The sequence below is a fragment of the Phodopus roborovskii genome, unplaced genomic scaffold (genome assembly GCF_943737965.1).
Source record: "Phodopus roborovskii unplaced genomic scaffold, PHOROB, whole genome shotgun sequence".
In the NCBI taxonomy this organism is placed as follows: domain Eukaryota; kingdom Metazoa; phylum Chordata; class Mammalia; order Rodentia; family Cricetidae; genus Phodopus; species Phodopus roborovskii.
This window is the reverse complement of record NW_026126541.1, coordinates 21,177,978-21,192,197: the sequence shown is the minus strand read 5'-3', so window position 1 is coordinate 21,192,197 and position 14,220 is coordinate 21,177,978. Positions and strand designations below refer to the sequence as shown.

Genomic DNA, 14,220 nt, shown 5'->3' with positions numbered 1-14,220 from the left:
ACTTGGGGCTGTGGTCAAGAGTGTGTCTCAAAGTCAGGAGACACATCTTCTACAGTCACACAGTAGTTACACGGGGCTAATGAGTGGGCTGTGAGTGGCCAGACCGGGGTGGGGGTGGGAGAAGGGGGTACACAGGGCAGCAAATGTAGAATTGCAGCCCACTCTGGTCTAAAAGGTATTTCAGAAAATACCCCCTCATCTCTAAGCATCATTTGAAGAAAACTATCAGCAGGCTGGAAAGATTGCATGCAGCCATCTGAGGACATGGTTTGAATGTGTTTCTTAGGGTTCAGTGTCCACAGCTTTATTCAACAGTGTTGATTGGGCAAGTGAGAGATGAGTAGGTGGTGAGTGATTTACCCTCAAGCACAGATTAATGCTACTGTTGCGGGAGTGGGTTAGTTATCATAATAGGCCTAGTATGACGGGAAACTCAGTTCCCAGCTGCTTGCTCTCACTCTAGTCCTCTGCAGTGAAATAACACAACAACAATAACAACAACAAGATCCCTTGTTAGATTCAGACCTCTCAATCTTCAATACCTCTACCCCTAGACTGAAGGAAGTAAGTAAGCCTCTTCTTTATAGCTTACTCAGTCTGTGGTATCCTGTTACAGCAGCAGAGAAGGAACTAAGACACTCCACCATAGACACTCAAAGGACAGAGGAGTCTGCTTACTTCCATTCTTTGGTCACAGAGATGAGGGACATCTGACACTTATCTAGCAACCACTGCATGCCCTGCACTGTGCTGTCCCTGTGTATAATCATCATTGTCGCTTTTAAGTCTTTCCAAAACAGTACTATGATGTAAACACTGTCTCTACACTTTACAGGTAGGGAAACAGGGCTTAAGTGAGCCGAACAGCTTGCCCAAGGTTACAAATGATTTGAGATGTAAATCTACGCCTCTCTAAGCCACACTAAAGTGGTATTTTAATTCTCAATGCTGTGTTCTACTATTCCATCACTCAAAACACTCTGTGACAGCACTATGAAAATGAAGCTTTTCAGCTAGGCAGTGGTAGCACATGCCTTTAATCCCAGCACTCAAGAGGCAGAGGCAGACAGATCTCTATGAGTTCCAGAACAGCCTAGTCTACAGAGTGGGTTCCAGGACAGAGAAACCCTGTCTTAAAACAATAAACAAACAAAAGAGACAGAAAGAAAAGAATGTTTTTCTCTAGGACCCAACTCAAAATTCTTGTCCTGATTTTAGTGACTTTTCACCCCAATCCTCAGTAGCCTTCCCAGCCAGTGACTTGGTTTTTTTTTTTCAACCATTGACCAGATCCATCCACAGTCCCAATTATTACGCCAGATGCTCCATCCACCATCCCTCCTCTCCCTTGGTGTTATCCACGGGATCCTCCTGGAAGCAGATGACATTAGTGTAATTCCAAGGACTACCTCCTCAGTGAGTTGCATTAATTTATCAAGCCAGTCCTCGATTTCCAGCAAGGTGGACTTCACATCGGTGGCCTCAGATCTCATCTTCATAGCTGCCTCGTGGATTTGGGAGAGAAACCTGGACCGCAACTTCCGGATCTGAGTATCGAGAATTGTGACATTGGCTTTTCCATCTGTGACAGGCAAGGTGTATCTAAAAGAAAGGGAGAGAAAAGAAAGAGAACAGAAGAATGACATTCTAGGCATCAGAAATGTTTGCACGGGTTTAATGTATGTCTGCAAACGTTTTAGGAAGACTGAAATGTCTGCACTGATGCTACAGATGCTGCTTGGTTTAAGCTAGAGTTGAGGACACCTTTGTGGCACTGGCAGGACAGAAAAGGGAATATAAACTTCAAAGCAGTAGAGTCTAAATAATATTGCCACCACCATCATCTTCGCTATTGCCATCATCATCTGAGAAGGTTCTCAAAGAGTTCCGGACAATAGGAAGTACTGCTTGTATATGACAATTTCCACCTAAGACCCAGCGGTGGGATCCCCCAAGAAAAAGAGGGGTGGTTGAGTGAGGGACTCAGATTAGCCCCCTCCCATCTATGTTTCCCTCTCCCTGTGGCAGTACATGAGACCACAGGGTCACTAGTACAGGAAATTAGATTCATATTGTCCCCTCCTAGACTTTCCAGTCATCCGCATTTCATCCAATTCCTTAAATGAAGAATATCTAGCATGGTTTTCCTCAAACACAGAATTGCCTGTTCCATAGCATTTAAAAGACATTTCTTTGTAAGCTTAAGAGCAGCCAGATGTGGCCTGCTTTGTTCAGCAAATCCTACAGTTCACAGACATTTCCCAAGTGGAAGCTGTAACTCCACGTTTTGGTTTGATTTCATTAACGGCTGTGGTAGCTAGCACGTGTGTAAAGGGTTAAGATCATGCAATGGCCATGTAAAGCAAAGATACATGAGAAAGTCACCCGGGGCCCTTTGAGAGTGAGATGCAGATGGTACACGGAGCGGCAGGGATGAGAGGCTAAGTCAGTCATTCTCAGCATCACTGTGGCACCGGGGCCTCTCTGTTTTCTAGTCTGTAATTAAGAGGTGACCCCTTAGTATCCGCCAGTCTCTCAGCCTGAGCTTTGAGTGCTCACAAAGCCAGTGGTGCTTGACTTCAGCGGCCCTTCAGTGACCTGACTAAACCACTAGGGGGCACAGGAAGGCAGGCCGTACCCTAGAGGGAGAAATGTCTGGCTCCTCTGAGCAAGCAGTTACTCAATGTGCTCTTCTTCTCGACCTTCCCCATCCATGGCTATATTAGGCAATATTTCAAATGAGTCTGGGATGAATCACTTTCCTCCTTGATTTCTAAATGCCAAAAGACCCGAGTTACTTCTCCAAGTTACAGCAATGAAATGTCCTCTGGCTAAGTCTATGTACCGGTTTTTGTCTAACCTGGTTTGGGGTGTATGTGTGTGTTGTTGCTGCTGTTGTTGTTGTTTTAACATGTAATAATGCTTCATGAATTTGCTTGTCATCCTTGCTAGGGGCCACTCTAATTATCTCTGTTGCTCCTATTTTAGTCTAAATGCTGCTGCTAAAGGCAGGTGCAGTGCTTGAGACACAGTACAAAAAAAAAAAAAAAAAAGAAAAGCAAGCTATTTCTAAAAGCACGAATTAGAACACTGCTCTGAGTGTGGTGGAACCCATGCTCCTATCTTCCTGTGGAAGTCAGGAGTCCCTTAGGAGGGTGGCTCAGGCTTGTTAACTCTGCTCTTCCCTCCATCCCCCATGCTTTGCCTGGGGCTTCTGAGATCAGCTTCCTGAGTCCAACCTGGACCTCCCTGGGCTACCTTAGACTTGACAACAAACCAGAGAAGTGTGCTTTTCCAGATGATTCAGAAATCCCCCCCCAGTGTGGGTGGGGCTTACAGGAAGCCCAAAACAATGTTCGAATGCACTTCTCAGAGAAATACTCGAGAAGAATCTAGAAGCACTTAGGATGTGGAGATAGAAAGATCGCCGTACCTCGTGTCTTCTATAACTTCATCTATCAGCTTCAGCCACAGCTCCGCCAGCTGGTTTGCAGGAATTTTGCCTTGGAGCCCTGATTTTACAGCCTCTATGTTCGATTGCTGCAGAATTAAGAAAGAGGAGAGATAGCTGGTAACTCTGCTGTCATACCCAAGAAAGCATCATTTCAAAGGTGGGGTAGAGAGTGGGGTATGGGCATAAAAAGATATAATTACAGAAAAGCCAGAGGCCTCGTTCCTTAGTAATATTTACCATAGCTGTTTTCCTTTCTTCAGAATTCAAAGTTTAAACAATAGAAAATCTTATCATGTATCTCGACCTTTGAAACCATGTAAATATTTTATGTAATCCAAAAATAAACAGAAAGAAGAAAATCAGGACTAGGTGGGGGAAGCCTAAAAAGGATATAATCAGAAACAGTATGGACTTAGTTTTATTTTAGATGAATAGTTGAACTAACCAATGTAACTTATGACAATAGCATTCTGACTATTTATCCTGAGTTACAAAATAAATGCGATCCAAACTGTCTTAAAGTCGAAATAGTAGGCTTGCTGTTCACAGTGGCTGATGTACGACAGAGTTTAAGTTTGAACAAACAAATGATTATATTTAGGATGGCAGAAACTGAAGTATCACTGTAGGAAAGCTAGACTAAGTCCTTGGTAGAATATTAAAATTAGAGGCACCATCGTGGTCATCGATGTTTTAATAGATACAGAAGTCAACATGCATGTATCTGTGTGTGTGTATGCATGTGGGTGTGCATGAGTTTCTTGGCTGGCAAAGCCCATAAGCAATGATATACCAGTAGCCATGAGCACTCTGGTACCCAGATTTTTCTTTTTTAATGCCACTTCTCATTAAAGTAACCACAGCTATTGAGAAGAATGGCTCTTTCAGGACTCGGGCTGCGAAAGTATAAGAGAAGCCCAGAACATACTAGCGTGCTAGTGCTGAACAGCTGTCAGCAGAGAAGGAAGAGAGTGCCCTCTGTGCCAGCCAAAGTCCTGGTCATGGAAAAGCCACTACCTTTGTCAAGATTAGCCTGCAGCTCAGACAGCTTGGCCAGAGGAGAGACATTATAAGAACCAGGGAAAAACAAAGAAAACAAAAAGCTCTGAAGAATATCCCAAACATCATTAGAAAAAAGATGGGACCAATTCTCCACCAACTCCCTTGAGGAAGGGAATTGGAAAGTAATAAGAATGTTGCATTTCAATTTCAACTTTATTATTTGTTTTAGACTGGGTTATTTTATGTGCTTAAGTGTTTTGCCTGAGTGTATGTCTGTGCACCACACATGTACGGAGAGCCCTTTGGATGCCAGAAGAAGGCATCAGATCCCTTGGGATGGGAGTTACAGGTGGTTGTGAGTTGTATGACCCGTGTGAATGCTGGGTCTTCTGTTAGAGTGGAAAGCATCCTTAATCACAGAGTTCCATCTAGTCCCCTCAGTTTTATACTGAGGTTCAATTATATTGGTGCCCCCACCCCAACACATGGAGGCATTTTATTTATAATCATGTTTGCTTCTCCATGGTCTCTGATGCTCCCTGGCAGAAACTGAAGTATCACTGTAGGAAAGCTAGACTAAGTCCTTGGTAGAATATTAAAATTAGAGGCACCATCGTGGTCATCGATGTTTTAATAGATACAGAAGTCAACATGCATGTATCTGTGTGTGTGTATGCATGTGGGGTTGTCAGCAAAATGAAACCAAAGTGATGGGATGGGAACAAATTATTCTGTTTCCTGTTAAATCTGGGGCTGATAGCCCACACTTGAGATCACACACTACCTGTGAGGTTCAGGACAAACTTCCCAGCTCTGTATTCATCAATGACCGCAAATGCCCCAGTGTAACCGTTTTTCCCATCACAGACAGAAACCGGACTGTGACTTTAGAACCTATAAGGACCCAGCCCTCGCCTCTCTTTCTCAGCAGGATTGCTACCCTTGAGAGCATCAGCACTCTTTGTGGGCAAATCATGGTGAGACCATGAGCTCCCTTTCCTCTGTCCTCCGGCCTTGTGCACCCTCCTGTCTTTCTCGGGAAGAAAACCTTTATCCTGGCATGTGCTTGCACAAGCCTGGGACTGAACTTCCTTGTGGTTAGATGTATTACTGGATTCTGGCCAATGGAAAGTGAGCAGAAATCAAGTGTATGACATCTGGGCTTTTCCCAGCGAGAAGGCCTTGTCATCCTTTCCTCACCCTGCCCCCCCCCCTTAGGCTGGAGGGTGCATGTCAGGGTAAGCTGTCTCTATGGGATGAACTGAGGTAACAAGTACAGCAACCACAGGGAGAGCCTGGGCCCCAGGACCAATGAACATCTGCTAGCTCCCTACCATTCCCAGCCCTTAGTCAGAATTTGCTCTTACCTTGTCGACCACTGTGTTTTAAGATCTTGTGCTACAATTGCCAAGCTTGCACATTAACGGGTGCTTAACTTACTGTTTGGTAAAAGAAAATGCAGAACAGATAACTCACCAGCCGTTCTGCCATGACTAGAAGAGTGTTCACTGCATCCAGGCGATGACTAATATCCTCCCAATAGGAAGTCAGGGTGACCACGGGCTTTGTGTGGGCCCAAGGTAAGTAGTAATAGTAGTTCCCTGGGATGGAATGTCAGAAGTCAGTGAAAGCTGGACACTTGAAGTGGGCAACGTATTTATTAAAGAGACAGGCTGACAGAGCTACTTACTAATCTACATGTTTGGGGAAAGATCTTGGCCAGATTTTGTTTGTTTGTTGTTTTAGGTGTTGGAGATTAAAGGCCTCACACAAGCTGGAACAATTCTCTACTACCGAGCCACACCCTGCCATTATTCTGATTAATCAATCTTATTCAGTCGAGCAACAGAGGAATAGGTGGTTCATTCATCTGCTTTGTAAATCTCCCTAAAATAACCAGCAAATTGCGAGCAATAATCTCAGGATCACACAGCTGAACATCCAAGATGGTTAGGTCATATACATTGTAACAAGAATAGAGCACACTGGAGGTTAGGATGGTTGTTGCTCCATGAGAACGTTCTTTTAAATTATTGTTTGGCTGGGAGAGAAGCAACCACCCCATGGGAGTGGGTGAGTAACAGTGAGAGGACCAGAAGTCTGGCTTTCCCAGCATCTGAGCCGGGTACACTCCATGTCATCTACTGAATCGAAGGGAGGTTTGGGCTGGGTGGGGTACAGCTGCTTTAGGGAATGAGGATTTAGTAGGGTCACTGGCTTGTTATTTTATGAGATCTGGTGTCCGGCCTGGGCATAGGATTGGGAAACTGGGATTCAGCTGCTGGGATCTGGGTCTGGCCATCCCCACCTCTTCCCTGCTAGCACACAATGGGATGATTAGAGGACAACCTGTAGGAAGCAGTTTTCTCTTTTCACCTCGTGGGTTCTGAGGATTGAACTCAGGTTGTCTGGCTTGGTGACAATCTACTTTACCCACTGAGCCACCTCGTTGGCCCCAAGTTTAGCCACCGCGTGGGTTCCTAAACTCCAATCCTTTCTCATTTACATTAACTAACGAGGCGCTGGGCACAATGACACCAGAGGAAAAGTACAGTGCCTACTTCTTGTCCCGGGATATATCTACTATAAGCAAGAGTATATGAGAGAGAACACTCAACACCAGTCTTACCATCAAATACCGCACGGCTGTATTGAGTCGTTGACGCCAAGGGTTTACAGGTTGCATCAAACTTGTTGCCATAATTCCCAATGCTGACTTCAAACTGAATAGCCTCACCAACATCTTGCAACATGGTGGCTGAATGGAATACAGCAGACAGGCTGTATTTCCGCCTTCGCTGGTATTTCTATAAAACGGGAGTAAATACAAGGCTCAGTATCAGCTCCTTTGTATTTATATGTGGATTCCCAGCAAATACAATTCTAAGCCCAGTTAATTAGCGCTGCATTAAATGCTGGAGGAGAATATTTTTGGATCCATTGGTTCCACTTCTCAGATAGTGGGCAGAGACTGAAGTATTAAGATCATCACCATGGAACTGACCAAAAGATGGGTAAACAATATAAGACACTGCTTAAACAAGTTATGTTACATGTTACTGTCATAATAGGATAAAAATCCACAACAACTTAAGTAAATCCCTAGTGCAAATATAGAAAATGGGAGTATTTTATTTTATTATTACTGAATCTTGTTGGTGATTAAACCCAGAACCTTATACATGGTAGGCAAACACTCCACCACGGAGCTCCATCCCCAGCTCCAAAAGGACGTTTAAAATGAATTATGTATGTTTTTAATATTGATTCACATGAAGGGGGTCTGGAAGAATAACTCAAATTGCTAACAGTAACATTATCATAGAAGGCAGAGAGATAATGGTAACTTTATTTTCTAACTTATACATGTTTGTTATTTTGAATGAATGATTTTGAGTCACTGAAGTATATGTTTTATAATCAGAAATAGCAATCGAGATTTTAATCTTCATTTTAAAAATAAGTGAAATTGTATTCTCTCTCTCCATTAGTAACTTAACTGATGACCCTTTCCTTCTCTATTTATACCATGGCTTTATTCAATTGAATGGATCATTAATTGTGTGTGTGTAGGGGGGTGGTCTGACTTGTATGAGTCAAAAATTTGGTCTCCTATTTATGGAGATACCCAGACAACTTCTTCAAAAACATTTAAAAAAACCCTAAGATCCTTTTTATTAAGTATAATCAGACATAATTATTCTCCTGTCTTTCTTGATGACATTTCCATTTTTGAGCTTTCACAGCAGTCACTCCAATCCCAAGTGCTCCTGAAGAGGTTTGTTTTCCATCACTAAATGAAGCACTTCAGGAAAACATTATGTTAAAGCCTTTCTTGGGCATCTTGTCTAGCACAGTGACCAGAATTCCTCTACACCTATCAGCATCTAGAAACGTTTTTTTCTCAGTTTAATCAAACTTGATAGCTAGCCATTGATCATGGCTTAATTTTTTTATCATTGTTCTATTAGTTTGTTGAAAATTTTATACAATGTATAATATTCACCCTCTCTCAGCTCCTCGCAGAACTATTGCCTTATTTAAACTGTCTTTTTTCTTTTTAAAGAAATGTTTATATATGTGTATGTAAGTGCCTGAATGTAAGTACATGAGTCATGTCTGTGCAGGATCCATAGGGGTCATATGAGAGTGTTGGGTACCCTAAAATTGGAATTACAGGCAGTTGTAAGCCCTCATAAGTGTAGTGGAAACCAAACCCTCTGCAAGAGCAGTAAGTGATTTTAAATGCTGAGCCATCTCTCCAGCCCTCACCCCCAAAATAATGGTCTTTTTCTTTTCTTTTTTCCCCAAGACAGGGTTTCTCTGTAGCTTTGGAGCATATTCTGGAACTCTCTCAGTAGACCAGGCTGGCCTCGAACTCACAGAGATCCACCTGTCTGTGCCTTCCGAGTTCTGGGATTAAAGGCATGTGCCACCACTGCCTGGCCAATGGTCTTTTTCTAACAAAACATAAATGTATGTCTCCATCACTATATAGATGGCACCTTTCCTATTACACCATACTTTTAAAAAACCATGGCAAAATACATATAATATAATTTACCACTTTAAGAGTCTGGCTCAAGAGCATCAAGTAAATGCATATTGTTGTGCTACAATCACTAACCTTGTAGGCACGGAACTCTTTTCACGTTGCAAACCACACATTCTACATTCATCAAATAAAAATTCCCCATGTCTCTCTTCCTCCAGCTGCTGGCACCACCACTGTCTTTCTGTCTCTGATGTCAGCTTCCTTGAATGTGTGCTATGCAGTTATCATGTATCCTGCACTGGGCATAATTCACTTAGCACACTGCCTTCTATATCATCCATGATGTAGCATGTCAGTACTATCCTGCTACATGAAAACACCTATCCAGTCACCCAGTGATGCACACACCAGCACCTTCCACCTTTGGCTTTGGTGAATAACATCACTCTCAACATGGGTGTGCAAGAGTTTATGTGAGTTCTTGCATTCAAACCCTTTGAGTCTGTCTGCACTTAGAAGTACACTGATAGATTCGATAGTGGCTCTCACTCTGCCTAGGTTGACTCAATCCTCCTGCCTCAGTCTCTAGGTGCTGGCATTACAAGGATGCCTCACCATGCCTGGTTGTTGTGAGAACTTCTTTCAGTCTGTAGTCTTGTAGAGGTAGAAACAGTCCCCTAGCTCATGAGTATGAAGTCACCATTTTGATGAAAGGTGATTTTGACATGACATAACAGAGCCCTCTAAGATGGCTCTCTTAGACACTCCTTTGAGCTCTGAGTTCTTACAGAATTCTTTCTAAATCTTTGGCTGCAACCTCAGATTTACGGTCAATCACCTGGGGAGCTTTAGCCTTAAAGGCTTCTCTATCTTAGTCCACTGACTCAGTGGCAGAGAAGCTTGGAACACTGATGCTGTTTATCAGGAGCCTGTTGAAGCATCCTCAATTACTCATGGTTCAAGAATGCTGAGAGAATTGGAAGCTTAAGTTTAATTTATCCAAGGATTTAAAAGCAGGAAGTTATTTGTTCTAGTCATAATTTTACACACAGCATAACTTCTTTATAAAGTACTAAGAATGGTTTAAGAAAAGGGAAGTTTTTCTTAGGAAAGAAAGGAAAGAAGGAAGGGAGGGAGGGAGGAAGGAAGGAAGGAAGGAAGAAACATAATTTGAGGCCTGAGTCAGAGCCTGTGATAGTTAACATTGGCTGTCAACTTGATGAGATCCAGGGTCACCTAGAAGACCTCTCAGCATGTCTTTGGTGGAATTTCTAGACTTGGCTAACTGAATGAAATGGAATGACCCACCCTAAATGCAGGAAGCATCTTCCCATGGGTTGGGGTCCTGAGCTGATTAAAAAGAAACAGACAAGCTGAACATGGCAGTCGCTTCATCCTGCCTTGTGACAGCTTATGCAGTGTGATTAGCTACCCCAAACTCCTACTACTATGTGTTCCTCAGCATGATGGACCATATTCTCAAACTGTAAGCCAAAATTAACCCACTTTTTATTTTATGTGCACATTTGTCTGTGTGAGGATATCAGATCTCCTGGAGTTACAGACAGTCATGAGCTGCCATGTGGGTCCTGGGAATTGAACCCCAGGTCTTCTGGAAGAGAAGCCAGTGCTTTTAACCCCTGAACCATTTTACCGACCCTCAACTCCGTTTTAAAGTTGCTTTTGTCACAGCAATGAAAACAGACAAATGAACAAAAACCCAATACCAATATAGGATCCAGAAATAATGTTCATAATTGAAGTGGAATAACAAGTAAGCCAGGGTCTGTAGAGGACAAAGAAAGCATGGACTCCATGCATCTGGGAGATGCCGTGTCTGGCTTGAGTTGGTCCTGCACAAGTCCATTCCAGCCAAGATTCCCTTTGAAAGCCCTGGGTGTTCTCATTCAATGACTGCACATTGCCCACAGAAGCCTTCCAAGGATCCTCACCCTGGAGTACCTGACCTCTGAAAGAAGTTTGGGCTTCCTGCAATTGCCACAATTAGCTGAGAGAGTATATACTGTCAGCAAATGCTGGAGATGGAGGCCCCTTTGGACCACTGTGCAAATCTAAGCTCCCAGAGGACTATGGCTACCTGCCCCAGAGTCAAGCTGCTCTAAATTAGGGTAACTGAGAGTTCTGCCTGTACTCAATCCTTTCCCATTTTCCCTGTGATCTCAGAGTACAGACAGGTGGAGAGAGGAAGAGAAGACAAACACTATTTGGAGAAGATGGATAACTCAGTTTGGGTTCTGGGACCTCTCTCATAGCAAATCTTGGGACAAAACAGCCTACAGTCAGGGAAAGCTAAAGAATGTAAATTACAATCTGTTAGAAACAGGTGGATGTGTCTTTAATGATGGAGCCCTGAGGGTTTCTGGGTCTTGGTGATGGAGCACAAGGCAGACAAGGTGGCATAGGCTGGCATTTCAAAAGTAAATTTGAGGAAGGAGGTGACTTTTGTCAAGTAGGATACTGGTATAATCCTTGAAAGTGGCTGAAGACCCACAGGCACGGGGACTAAAGCTCAGCGACAAAGAAGAAACAGGAGATGAAAACTACACATCTTGCCACCTTTGGTCTGTTTGGGCCAACAACTGGCTGAGATAATGGGAGAATCTGAACACGCTGCTTCGAGCAACATTTACTGAGCCCTTAAATATTGTCCAGACTACTGGGAAACCTCAAGGGGATCTCAGCTGTGCCTGAGGGGAAATGCAAGCTCATAAAATGCTGGAGGAATATGTTAGGTCATACACAAGGAGGCTGGGAAGGAGGAGCACAGACAATATGGTTCAAGAACAGATCCTAGAGAATCCACCAGAGGAGATGGAGCCACCACCAACACACAGATTTTCTTTATAAAGACCCTTATGGGGAAGGCCGTCAAACTCAAATTCGAACCCTCTGACCTTACAGAAAATGATCCAGGATGGAGATCCAGGATGAGGAAGGAATTCCTTCTACTCAGCCAAGGTTGATCCTTGCCTCTAAGCCGCTGGACGATGGACATACTTTGACTATAACCTTCAAAAGACATTGACCTTGTGTTGAGACTTTGCGGCAGCATTGGGAAAAGCAGTCTCACACGACTCCCGAGAAGGTTAAGCAGAAATGAAGGCGGGGCAAGGTGGCTGAGCTGACTTGTGATAACAGATGAAAATGGCCAAACTAGTGGCGTTTTTATGAAGAGTGCCCTTAAGATGCATGTGGTTCTGGAGAGTTTATTGCCAGCCACTTTGACAGGCATTACTGTAGCAAGTAATTGTCTGATTGGTTTCTTCAACAAAACCAGACAATAAGTAATTGTGCATGAGTTAATAAAAAATAAATAAATAAAATAAAAAATAAATAAAAACAGATCCCAGACCTGGGAACAACAACAACAACCAAAAATCAATCAATCAATCAATCAATCAATCAATCTATCAAGGAGGCAGAAGGTGCTAGAACAATGCTGTGTTTGCAACACTCTATCTTCTTCTCTCTGCTTGGAACCATCCCCGCTGTAGCTGCTACCTGGTAAGATCGTCCACCAGGCCTTCCCAGACAAGGCCAGCTCTGCTTTAGGGAGTGGGGTATTCTCGGCTCTTTGACAAGTTCCAGCCTCGCCAGCCCTACCCAGACACGCGACCTGTGTGGGACAATGACCAGGATCATGTTCTAGGCTGAGCTAACCACTCACTGGGCAGAGATGCTCACCTCACTCTCGTGTGGCTCCCACTGGTCCACGGTGGGATGGGATTAGACTCTCAGCTCCTCTCCTGCCTTAGAATGTTAGTTGTTGTTGTTGTTGTTTCACACATTTTGGTTTTAATTAAATGCCTGGTACAAGCTATTTCACTCTCTGTGTTTAATTATTTGGAACAAAGGAGACAAAGTCTGCTTCATACCCAAGTTAATAAAAGGCTGTTCTTTTCTATCACCTCCATATGCAATGGGCAGTCTGCATTGTCCGTGCTTTGTTCTTCATTTTTGCCTTTAGTTTTAAATAAATGAATGAAATAAGCTCTTTGGTTGCTGGTGTTTTTGTTTAATTACTATTTTCAGTGGGACACAGCTCTGTTCCCTCTTCTCTCATTATGGTTGTTTCAAATGAAGAGAAAGAACCTGGATTTAAATTGCACTCTGATGACAGAGTAAAACAAAACAAAAGCAACAGGCAAATCAAGATCCATGAGGTATCATAATGGCTGGAGGTCCATCCATCGTGACATTTCTTCATAAGCCTAATTCCAAACAATAGATTGAAAATCCAGCTATATTCTGAGACTACTCAGACTTAATGCGAAGCAGTCACTTACCTTACTTTGGATTTCCTTGGAGGTCCACAGGACAAGTGTAGCTAGCTTCCTGCACAATTGTACACTAAATAGCACGAAGCCACCCCACTTTCCAACCTGCCCTCTCTCTCCTCTTTTTCCTTTTCCTTAATTTGTTTTCAATATGTAGTAGAAAATCTTTGGGCTTTATAGACCTTAGTGGTGTAGGTGGGAGACACTTTCTTTGAGCTGTGTCTCCATAACAAGTAAGAAGCAGCAGAAAATGGACTTGCCTTGTATGTATCTCATAGCATAGACTCATGGAATCAAAGAGGCTCTTCCAGAAGGGTCTGAGAAGGGCCTGCTCTGCAGGATTTAGATTGGAAAGTCAGGATGAGTCCCACACTCTAGGCATTTGGTAACTTTTAATCTTTTTTTGCTGATCAACTGGTATGTTTATATCTTAGTCCATTCAGGCTTCTACAACAAAAATACCATACCATCATCTTGATGACTAGTAAATTATGGATATCTATTTCTTATGGTTCTGAAGAGCCAATAGATTAGGTATCCAGTGAAGGCCATTGTCTTGTTCAGAGATGGCATCTTCTAAATATGTCTTCACATGGTAGGAGGAAAATACCTCTTCAGAGCATCATTTACACGGCGACTAGTGTCATCCTTTGCCTAGAGCGTTCATGATCTAATCACCACCACAATGCCTTAATCCCTAACCCTTCACCTTGGAGGGTTGGTTTGAGCATATGAATTTTGGGGTGACAAAAACACTCAGGCCAGACCAACTTACAAGGACTGCGATAATGGCCATCCTCAGAATACAAGAGCTCCACCACAGTTTGGGATAGCCATGGGAATTGTAACAACGTAACTGAAAATTAGGGGTAGGTAGAGGGGCACTTTCAGATCTTGATACAGAGTTGCTGTACTTGCGTTGGGATTAATGGACCATAGGACCTCACTCTCACGGTGGGCATGTCTGGTTG

The 14,220-nt window shown here is 43.2% G+C and overlaps 1 protein-coding gene across 4 annotated transcripts in view; it reads right to left on the bottom strand.

Annotated features, from left to right (window-relative positions):
- Positions 1-14,220, bottom strand: part of Myof (myoferlin) — a 138,516-nt gene that overhangs the window by 51,558 nt on the left and 72,738 nt on the right. For all 4 annotated transcript variants that reach the window (XM_051199900.1, XM_051199902.1, XM_051199901.1 and 1 more), the window contains 4 exons: positions 7,086-7,263; positions 5,933-6,057; positions 3,434-3,540; positions 1,410-1,602 (listed from right to left, as the gene is read on the bottom strand). In XM_051199900.1, coding sequence (XP_051055857.1) covers positions 1,410-1,602; positions 3,434-3,540; positions 5,933-6,057; positions 7,086-7,263 — 603 coding nt within the window. The remainder of the gene's footprint in view (positions 1-1,409; positions 1,603-3,433; positions 3,541-5,932; positions 6,058-7,085; positions 7,264-14,220) is intronic.